This window comes from Stigmatopora argus, chromosome 14, assembly GCF_051989625.1.
Source record: "Stigmatopora argus isolate UIUO_Sarg chromosome 14, RoL_Sarg_1.0, whole genome shotgun sequence".
Taxonomy (NCBI): Eukaryota; Metazoa; Chordata; class Actinopteri; order Syngnathiformes; family Syngnathidae; genus Stigmatopora; species Stigmatopora argus.
This window is the reverse complement of record NC_135400.1, coordinates 15,579,756-15,590,890: the sequence shown is the minus strand read 5'-3', so window position 1 is coordinate 15,590,890 and position 11,135 is coordinate 15,579,756. Positions and strand designations below refer to the sequence as shown.

General features: G+C 45.7%; 1 protein-coding gene across 1 annotated transcript; it reads left to right on the top strand.

Moving 5' to 3' along the window:
- Positions 1-413: 413 nt before the first annotated feature.
- Positions 414-4,715, top strand: sox8a (SRY-box transcription factor 8a). Its single transcript, XM_077619347.1, has 3 exons — positions 414-1,026; positions 1,195-1,481; positions 2,085-4,715. The coding sequence occupies exons 1-3, from the start codon at positions 599-601 to the stop codon at positions 2,759-2,761; spliced, it is 1,392 nt and encodes a 463-aa protein (XP_077475473.1). The 5' UTR covers positions 414-598; the 3' UTR covers positions 2,762-4,715.
- The last annotated feature ends 6,420 nt before the right edge of the window (positions 4,716-11,135 follow it).

Sequence of the window (11,135 nt, the reverse complement as noted above, 5' to 3'; positions counted from 1 at the left end):
AACCGTACCAAGCACACCCTAAAAGATTTCTTTTAAATTCAACATATCCTGGTTTCAGTACGGAATCAGCTGGATTTGATCCTGCTCTTTCTGGTTCCAAATCCATCACATTTTGCCTTTATTAGCAGGGTCGTGACACCCCTAACATAAATCTAAACATAATCCGGAATCAACTCCCCAAGCTTCCGAAACTTCTGATTGAATTAGCTTAGCCGTCTTTACAATGCAGTTAAATGGTGGCACATGACGGTCGGTCACGTCGTGCGCACTTCATTAAAACTGCTAAAAAAAAAGAAGGCGGGGCCGGAGAAGGAGAAGTCAACGGGAACCAATGGAAGGCTCGAGCGCTCGGCTCACTTGCGGCCAATAGCGGGCGGGGGGCGGGGCCAGGGAGCGTGAAGTGAAACGTCCAAATGAGACGTGCGGCTCACACGGAGGAGTTCAGCTCACTCGCGCTCGTGTTTGGAAAGCGTCAGCCCAGGATGAATGAAAACAAACGCTAACTGCGGAAGATTGCTGTTGTTGTTTTTGTCGTCGCCGCCAGCAGGAAGAAGGAGGCGACTTTTGACGCGCCGTGCGTAAAAGGGCGCACGCAACCATGTTGAAAATGGCCGAGGAGCAGGACAAGTGCACGGGCGGGCAACCGTGCAGCCCCGCGGGAACCAGCAGCTCCATGTCCCAGGACGAGTCCGACTCGGACGCGCCGTCCTCGCCCGGCGGTTCCGACGGCCACGCCGCCGCCGCCGCCTCTCTGCTGGCCGGCTTGGGCAAGAAGCTGGACGCGGAGGACGACGAGCGCTTTCCGGCTTGCATCCGGGACGCCGTGTCGCAGGTGCTGAAGGGCTACGACTGGTCGCTGGTGCCCATGCCCGTGCGAGGCAACGGCGGGCTGAAGAATAAGCCGCACGTCAAGAGGCCCATGAACGCCTTCATGGTTTGGGCGCAGGCGGCGAGGAGGAAGCTGGCCGACCAATACCCGCACCTGCACAACGCCGAACTCAGCAAGACGCTAGGAAAACTTTGGCGGTGAGTAAGAATTTACACTTTTAACCAATTGTGGGTTCCGACGAATTCCCGAGGAATGTACCGTGTTTTCGAAAACTTTTCCCCGCCCTTAAATTGACAAAAAAAATGCATTTTTAGGCACCTATTCCACGTTTTTTGGTCTTAGTCCGTTTCTCCGTTTTTCAACAGTTTGCTTTCCGAGAGCGAAAAGCGACCGTTCGTGGACGAGGCCGAGCGATTGAGAGTCCAGCACAAGAAGGACCACCCGGACTACAAGTACCAACCCCGGCGGAGGAAGAACGTCAAGCCGGGCCAGAGCGACTCGGACTCCGGTGCCGAGCTGGCCCAGCAACAGAATCATCATCATCATCCTCATCCTCCTCCTCCTCCACCGCCTCCTCATCATCATCACATGTACAAAGCCGAACCCGGGATGGCCGGACTCGGAGGGATGGGCGACGGCCACCACCACCCAGGTTCGTTACGGCAATTAACCGTATTTTGGCACGAACGCAAGCGACTTTTTAAAGGACGCGAGTTCGTAAAACGCATATGCGAACATCGCTTTATGAATCAGGAAGATCACAAATTTCACAAATTGGCCCGAATGCCATCTGTGTTCTAATTAGCGTATTTTCTGGACTATAAATCCCTTTTTTTTTTCATTGCTGCCAAATACTAAAGTGGGACATTTCATTTTTTTCTCTCTGACCACCGACAGCCTGTTACATTGTTTTTTAGGTTCTGTTGCCGATAGCTATTTAGCCTGTTGTTCTCCATTTACTATTGTTAACTATTTAAAAAAATGGCCGACCAAAAATGTCACTCTTTCTAATCACACTATATTTTTCCTGTTCATTGGGTGGTGCGACTTACAATTTATAGTTTGAAAATTTCTGTATATAGGCTTTTTTTCCTCTCTATTGCATATAATTTTACATGATTTAATAACATTTTCCATTGAATTTGACAAAAACAATGTCAACATGAATTAAAATGCACGCAAACAGATCCAGCTTAGTTCAACGTCCGCTTTCAGTTTCCCGTTACGTTACGTGCCACCGCTTACTTTCCGCCAGGTCAACCCCACGGGCCGCCGACCCCGCCCACCACCCCGAAAACGGACGGCCACCACAACGCCAAGCACGAACCCAAACACGACGGGCGGCGCCCGGCCGACGGTCGCCAGAACATCGACTTCAGCAACGTGGACATCTCGGAGCTGAGCACGGACGTCATCAGCAACATGGAGGCCTTCGACGTGCACGAGTTCGACCAGTACCTCCCCCTGACCTCGGCGGCGGGGGAACAGGCGTCTTACGCCGCCTCCTACGCCGGCTCGGCGTGGAACCGCAAGAACGGCGGCGCTCCGGGCGCCGTCCCCGTCCCCGTCTCCGGCTCCTCGCCGCCCGAGCACCGCCTCCACATCAAAACGGAGCAGCTGAGCCCCGGCCGCTACGACGAGCACTCGCCCCCGGCGGCCGACTACGGCGCCTACGGCGGCGCGGCCTGCGCGGCGGCCCCCTCGCCGGCCCCCTTCCCCGCCTCCCAGTGTGACTATAGCGACGCGCAGGCCCCCAACTACTACAACCCTTACACGGGCTACCCCTCGGGTCTCTACCAGTACCCCTACTTCCACTCGCCCCGGCGGGCCTACGGCAGCCCCGTCCTGGGCGGCCTGTCGGTGGCGCCGTCTCACGGGCCCGGCGCCTCGGGCTGGGACCAGCCCGTCTACACCACGCTGACGCGCCCCTGACGGGCGCAAGGGACGCCTGGCGCTCCCGTGGGAAAACGCGGGGAGCGCCGCGAGCAAAAAAAAAAAGTGCCTGCTGATTTTCTACCAGAGACTTTATCTTTGCAACACTTGACTTTTTCCACCAAGAAAACTATTGGCGGCGCCTCCGTGAGGACGGATTGGCTCCTCCCAGCCTGTATATTCACCCCGCCCCCCTTGTAATTTTTGTTTTTACAGCATGCACTTCAAGTTGAAACACTAGCTTCTTTCACACGCGCGTCCGAGAACTAACAGAAAAGCCGGCCGTAAAGCGGGTACGGGCGGGTTTTTTCATGGCGATGGCCAGTGGTTGAATTGGCGCCGATTATTGGAGCGGCGTCCGGTTGAAATGAATTGGAGTCTATGCTCGTTGAGTTTAAGATTTGGGGAATTGGACGGTACGGTGAAAAGAATCGAGTCAAAACATTCAAACGTATTTATGCCATACCGTAATGCTCATAAAAGGGTTTAACTCTAAAACTTGAAGTGCTCTCTAATTCGCCATTTTGAGCAATTATCATAAGAAATTTGGGAATTCGCAGGGTCTTCGAATCCTATCAAATGCTTCCAAAACGATGCATTTGCCCAAAGTTGAGATTTTTAAGTCAATTTTCATGCAATTATTTATTGAGACGCCATTATTTGAAAGCTATAAAACTTCCCATTGCCTCTCCGATTGCTGATTGGACGACGACAACGCTAACCAACAGCGTAGAGTCGGAAACGTAACATTCCGCTCCCATTTTTCCAAGGACGCCATTCCGCTCAACTTCGTTTGAGAGCAAAACAAAATGGCGGGCAGCGTTAAAAAAAAAACGGCTACTAACTCATTCCTGTGACGTGAACCATTTTGGAATTTCCATGCATCAAGTCTTAACAGCTCTTAGCGACAGGTTTCAAACCGACAGTGTAAAAGTCTTATAATATATATTTATGTTCTTGCATTGTTGCCTTCTCTTCTAGTGGTTTATGCACATAAAATGTGTGGTTTTTATCATGTTTTTGTTTTCTTTTCGATTTTGGCTTGGGTACAAAAGGCGTCATTCCGATTAAGACAGAAAAAACGCGGCATTCCTTACGACGGGCGCGAGCGGGACGGAACAGGTGTCGGCCAGTTCCGCCTGGCAAATCGCGATTCGTCATGACATCGGGTTCAAGGAAATGGGATAAAATAACACGACTCGCTCTGAGTGACGCGTCAGCTGGACGACACATGCTGGTTCGTGCCCGCGCCGATTCTAAGCGGAAACGCGCCATCGGTCTCGTCCCCGGTGGCGGAACGGGAGTCGGATCGGAGCCTTTTTCGTCCGAGTGCCTTTCTTTAAAAAGATTTCCTGTCAGTATTTGACCAACGCCGCGAGCCGTTTCATTTCTTCTTTCCAAATCGGCTCGATTTTGTAGATTTGGGGTCAATCATTTTGAGGGAAACGCGATTGTTCTATTAACTGTTTTTTCCCGTTCCCGCACACGCCAAGCTAACTCATGTGCCAGCTGAATTTTCCGGGTGTTTTTTTTTTCTTGAATAAAATGTTCTTTGTAGTTCATATTGTCTTTCTTTCACAGCCATGTGACCAATGCATTTATTTATTTATTTTTTTACAAAACGCAAATGCAGTCATTTGTTGTCGTAACCGGGAATTACGCAAGATTGTTGTCACATGACCAGTCCGGGCCAGAAATGTGTTTACGATTTACGATACGTATCGCTCGAGCCTGTTAATAAGACGATAGATTGCTGTCACATTTTGGGACAAACACCTTAAATTCCTTACAGCAAATTAAATGGTTTTGTAACTTGGATTTTTTTTCATAAGTAGAGGCATATTTTGCATTGAATTAGCCTAATTCACATGTGTCAAAGTGGCGGCCCGGGGGCCAAATCTGGCCCACCGCATCATTTTGCGTGGCCCGGGAAAGTAAATCTGAGTGCCGACTTTCAGTTTAGGATCAAATTAAAATGAAGAGTATAGATGTATATTAAATTTCCTGATTTCCCCCCTTTTAAATCAATAATTGTCATTTTTTAATCCATTTTTCTGTGTTTTTAGTTCAAAAATCATTTTGTAAAATCTAAAAATATATTTAAAAAAAGCTAAAATAAACATTGTTTTAGATCTATAAAAAAACTGAATATTCAGGGCTTTTAATTGAGTTCTTTTAATACATTTATATTTAAAAAAATCTAAATATTATTAAAAAAAATACCGTGAATGTAGAAAAAAAAAAATCAAATCGTGGCTATAAACTCCTGTGACTTCTCACTTGATTTTGTCTTTGAAAAACATTTTGCAAAGGCCAAAAGGTGAAATCATATGCCAGACAAAATAAGAATACAGTTTGTCCCACTTGTGTGTGTCCCATATTTGCCTAAAATTCCTTCTTAAAGGCAGTTTTCTTATTTTCCCTCATCTAAAATGCATATTTTTCCTTATCCCAGACCTATAAAAAGTACAGCAAAACTTTGCTTAAAATTCCTGAAGCGTGCCGGCCATTTTACTTTTCCTCCTCGACAATTGTTTCTCATTTCGTATGACAATTCCGCCAATTTTTATCGCGCAAAACATACAGCCGTTGCATTTTTAGCCGCATTTGATTCTATCCCACCCAGAATAAACGTCTTTGAACGACGCCGAGTTGGCTAACGGCTAGCGCGCCGCCCTCCCGAGTTCTGCATTATTATTATTCCGTTCGGAGGACGAAGAACGGGGAGGAGAGAGCGAGAGCGAGTCGGGTCTGGCGTGCATGCCGAGCTCGCTGCCAGGGCCGCACTGCTGAATTTTAATGATTCATTATGCCGTGGAGGGGCCTCATTGTGTCCCTTTATCCGGAGCGCTAGAAAGGAATTAATTGGACAGAAAATGGAAGGGCAAGGGGAACTGACAAGCCATTAACGGCCTCCTGAATGGACAATTAGATGCACACACGGGAGGATTTCCTCCCCCCTTCTCTCAGTATCTCATATCCCCCCAAAAAATAAAAAATAAAAACACGAGGACAAAGTGTAGAATCATATCGGCGCTCATCATCGACGGGTAATAAAAGAAGATAATACCACAGCAGATGGGCTGTGGGTGGCTCAAAAAAAAAAAAAAAGACTTGTTTTTCTTCCCTCAAAGTCCTTTTTTTTTCTTTTTTTTTTCTTTTTTACACTCGTGTTTGCCAAATACTTTCAGGAGAAACTCTTGAGAAAGAACAGGAGTGAATAAAAGTGAGGCAAAAAGCCTCTTCGGGGTTCTCGGGTCCAGTTTGATTGGAACCGATCCACTCGTTTCCGACCGGGAAAATGCGGTGGAATGTGAAAGGTCGCGTTTTGTCCAATTTTTTTTAAAGGAGAGACGGCTTGCAACTGCTTATCGGGTTGCAAATATCTTTACTTTTGGGGAAAAATTGAATAAGAAAAGCGGAAAATCTTTTTTGTGTGTCTGATTTTGGAGGAAAAACATCGATGCGTGCCGTGGAATAAAATCTGTTGTACTTTTTGGGGAATTTTTGTGCAAAGCAATGCCAAGTGTTGTTGTTTGCTTTAAATAAAAATGATCTTTATGGGGGTTAATGTCATTTTTATGGTTAAAAAAGTGAGTTTCTATTCGAATGCTAGCAACATTTAGCTTGAGTTTGGAAGAAAGTCTTCTTTTTTGCTCCATTATTTTGCTTTGAAGAATTGTTTGTACATTATTTGTGTACATGAACCTTTGGTAAGACTATTTAAAGCTCTTTTTCAGTCAAATTAGTGGAGAAAACAACCTCAAACACTACTTTTTTCATCTCATCTTTTTAGCAGATTGGCATTAGCTGTCCTGTTTTGGAACATGTGACTTGACCCACGTTTTCTGAAAGGCTTCATCATGAGTAGAACATGTTTTAGAAGTTTTAAAAACTAATTTTCATGACAAAACCGGGCCTAAACACGTCCCTATCCCTGATTATTTTAACCGCTAGCTTAGCTTAGCCTAGCCTCGTCCTGACTAATGGGCCTGGCTGACTCAAGGCATGTTTTTTTGTTTTTCTTTTCTTTTTAAATCTTTTTTACGGAGGGCGAAAAAAAGAAAAAGTGAAGTGGGAACTGTGAAAAGGGGAAATTGGGAAGCTGATTTAGATGGGAAATAAAATGCTTGTTGATCTCCGCGGCAGCTTGCAGCGCTCGGCTCGGCATCCGCGTATTAAATTGTCTCGCTTTTAAACTCGGTCGGGGAAGAATAGGCGGGCGCTCGTTTATTTTTAGTTGGCTTTCCTGCTGTTTTCACGGTTTAAATGTTAGTGTATAAATAACTGACTACTTTTTTTGCTGTGTTGAAGTTGTGCTTTTTGGGTTTTTTTCAATTTACTGGCTATTTTTTGAGGGCTTTTAGGTGACCATTTTTGGAGAAATAAACAATCCAAATGAACGGAGGGTCATTGAGGAAAATATCAGTGTAATTATTATTTTCATTCGTTTTCTGAACCGTTGATTCAAATGAAATTAAACACAATTTAAATTTGTATGACTACATTTTATGAAAGAAAAAACATGAAAATCTCAAATTTTGATATTTGCAGAGATGATAAATTTTACCTCTAAACTTTTTTTCCCACTCTCCCCCAAAAACAAATAATATATGCATGATTACAAAAAAAAAGGATTTAATTTGACCTTTTTTTTCTTAGTATGGGTGAGGTCGGGCTACCATATTACACACATCCAAATACCATATTATTTCAACATACTATAAATCTCACTAGATTTTAAGTTGCTTTTTGGGGTGGACCATTTTTGAACTGATACGAAACAGACAACAAACACTCTACGTTAAAGCAATAGTAAAATAGGGGACAACAGACAAAATAGGCTCAAAGTTGGCCACCGGCCTGCAAAACAACACTAAAACCAATTGAAAGCATTTTTAAGCAAGCTCTCAAACTATTGGACAGAAAGCCAAAAAACACACCAACACTGTCAGATATTAAAGAAACACAAACACCTGAACTTGAACAATACTATTAAATATGCAGTTCCAAAATTTTCCATCACAAAGCTCCTCCTCCCCTGCAACATTTTGCACCCAAAAATTCCAACACATTAACAAGGGCTGGCTCTAGAGGTGACTGTGTAGTTCCCTTCAAAAAGAATGCTAAATTAGCCAAAGGACTTTCTCTCCATACCTGGAAGTCAATAGCAATTAGCATACGTCAACTACCGTCTCTGAACCTCTTGGCCAATCATCTTAAAGCAACAAAATTGCCGTCACAACACTGTCTAAAACTGTCCTACTTGTTTGTATGTGTCCTCATTTATCTTCAACCTACACAAGGGACTAAAGATGGAAATTAGCCCTACAATCTTACATATTTACATATATATGTTCATTAACATGAATATAGATATGTTCATTAATATGTGCTGTCCCTTATTAAATAAATCAAACTCAATCTCAGACTCCAGTTAATGTAACATATCTCCCATTTTTGGATAACTATAACTAGTTTGTTTTCAATTAAACGTACCCCGATGGTGATAAATAAGCATGGTTTTGACTAAAATTGATTAGCAACATTTTTTTTAACTTTTCCCGGTGCGCCAGATGGGGACGAAAAGACAAATTTAGACCTCGGGAAAAATAATAACATTGTTTATCGCTTGTGCATTTCATCCATTGTCATTTTTGCCTTCGTGGCGTATGAAAATGATGCACAGATTGAATGGTTTTCATTTAAACCGAAAAAAATGAAGTGGAGTGAAGAAGACGCGCAAAAAAAAATGCAGCAACAAATTGACATCTGGTGGCGTTGTGCTTCTCGGAACAGTTGTCCGCAGTCTTTCACTTTGTTTTTTTTTTCATTTCACTTCAGCTTGGCACGTGTGATTTGCAAACGGGGTGGCGACGGAGCTGCTCATCTTTTCGCCACAGCTTTTCCGTACTTGTCGAGTTGGATCGACTGGCCGTTGAACAACCTTGCGCCTCCGAATCTGGACTTTCTCCCTTGGATGCCAGCGTGATAGGTCGCCGGTGTTGTTCTTGCAAATGTTTTTGTCTCCATTTGAAAATCTTCTTTCACATGGGAAACCCTGCCATTGCACGGGTTTTTACGCCTGGCGAGCTTGGCAGCCCGCCGTGCTTATAAAACAACTTTTTTCAGATGATCGGCTGTCAAAACCGAAACCAGTTTCCAACCAAAACGGCAATTCCATACTGCTGAAAGTTGGAAACAGCGGTTCTTGTGCACATCTTTGGTGTGGGGGGGCTTGGGTTCAATTCCCGCTAGGCGGAGAAGTGCGTTTGTCAGTGCCAATCATTGTCTGTTGACTGGATGGCGACCAGTCTGGTGCGGAATCTGCATTTTAGCCTGATGTCGGCTGGGGGTCCTCACGAGGGTGGCGGGGGTGCTGGAGCCTATCTCGGCAGTAGGTGGATCACACCCTGAATTGGTTAGCATGAGACAAACATCCATTCGCTTATACTTAGGGACAGTTTGGAGCGTCCAATCAGCTTAGCAAGCATGTTTTCGTGACATGCGGGAGGAAAGCAGAGCACCCAGAGAAAACCCACGCAGGCCAGGACAGAAATACCCCCACGCAGGCCAAGCCACTCCCCACAGGAAGGCCGGAACCCCCCCCCCCGGGATTGAACTCTGAGGCGAACGTGCTAACCGCTGATGTCACGATGGCGGTGGTGCTTCCCGGTATGAAATCCATCAACAAAACGCATCCATGTTTGAAAATGGATGAGCATTTAACGAGTCCACCTGCCCAAAACGCTGGGTGGAATTCTTCAGTGTGTTTTTTTTTGCAAAACGCCGCTAACTGATTGAGCGCGGTCAAAACAATACGGCTGGTCTTTGCGCTTGGCAGAGGTAAGAGCGCCATGTCAACAAGGGAATGGCTCATCATGCCAAAGTAATTAATGATCTGGAATTAGCATAGGAGCCCCCCTCGTGCCCCCCCATCTCCCTCCGTATCCCACCGCCACGGCACCCCCTTCGTCTTGCTCCCACACAAGTTGCACTCTTCTGTCACCAGCCAACCAGCGGAGAGCGAGCGAGAGAGAGAGAGAGAGTCACCAGCATGTGGCATCCCATAGGAGCCCGGAATGTGGAGTGTGGGAGGAACACTTAGCAACAAATCTTTGACGCTCGCGATGTGCCCAAGCGGCGGCGGCGGCGGGGGGAGAAAGACAAAAGAGGGGGAAAAAAAACACACACACAAAAAAACAAGCAGCGATGGAGTCTGAGCGGACAAACCACGCCGATGAAACGGGTTCAAGTCCCGTCCGAGTCGATCCCTAAACTCCCCGGGGTTTCCTTAGCGGAGGCCGTGACCTCTCAGGTCACCGTTTTTTGATGGTGGTTTAACACGAATCTGATGGGCCACACGTGTCCAGGGGCTCGCACGTGAGTTCTTTTTGGCGGTATGTGACAATGAGCAGGGGATGTCCTCGCAGCGTGGTTCCGGAGGATCTGGAGTCCTGCCAGTCTAGTCCACCGCCTTTGATACCCACGGACTTCCTTATGTAACTCAATCTATTGTCGCGCAGGGGGAAGCAATATGGGGTCAACATGGCTCTTTGTTTGTGTGTGTGGGTGTGTGTGTGCGTGAGTGTGTCAATCTGTGTGTGCGTGTGTGTGCGTGTGTGCGTGCGTGCGTGTGTGTGTGAGCTCGATAGAAAAAGAATGAGTGGGTCCCCAAAAATTAAGTATTCTAAAAAAAAAAAACTCTAAAAAAAAATGATATTTCTCTTTCATTCATTACTGTTTATCCTCACAAGAGTCGCAGGGGTGCTGGCGCTGATACCAGCGGTGGGGGACATCTTGAATGGGTTGCCTGGCAACCAAAGGCCACATAGAAACAAACAACAACTCAGAGCTCGGGACAATTTTGAGCGTTTAACCAGCTAGCCTAGCATGTTTTTTGAACATGGGAAGACACCGGAGTAACCGGAGAAAACCCACGCAGGCCCAGGGAGAACATGCAAAGGAAGGTCGGAAACTACCGGGGATTGAACCCACCATCGCAGAACTGTGAGGCCAACGGGCTAACCACTGTTATATAAAATAAATAACAAAAACTAATAGTTCAATTATGTTTATGATTGTTAAAACTGTTAACTGCACACAAGTTAACTCAAATAAACTCTGTACATGATTAAAAAAATAAATAAAAAAATTGGTCCCTAATGCAAAATACAAAAATAAAGTACATAAATAAGCATAAGTGATTGGTGGTTCCCATAAGAGCCATTTAGAAAATTGCGTAGGTGTCCATGATGCGTATATTCGTATATGTGCTCGTGTGTGGGTGTGTGGTCCCCACAAGTGTCACCCAGAAAGTTGTGCATGTGTGCGTAAGCGTGTATAAATCCCCCATGTTACATTCAAACCAGTC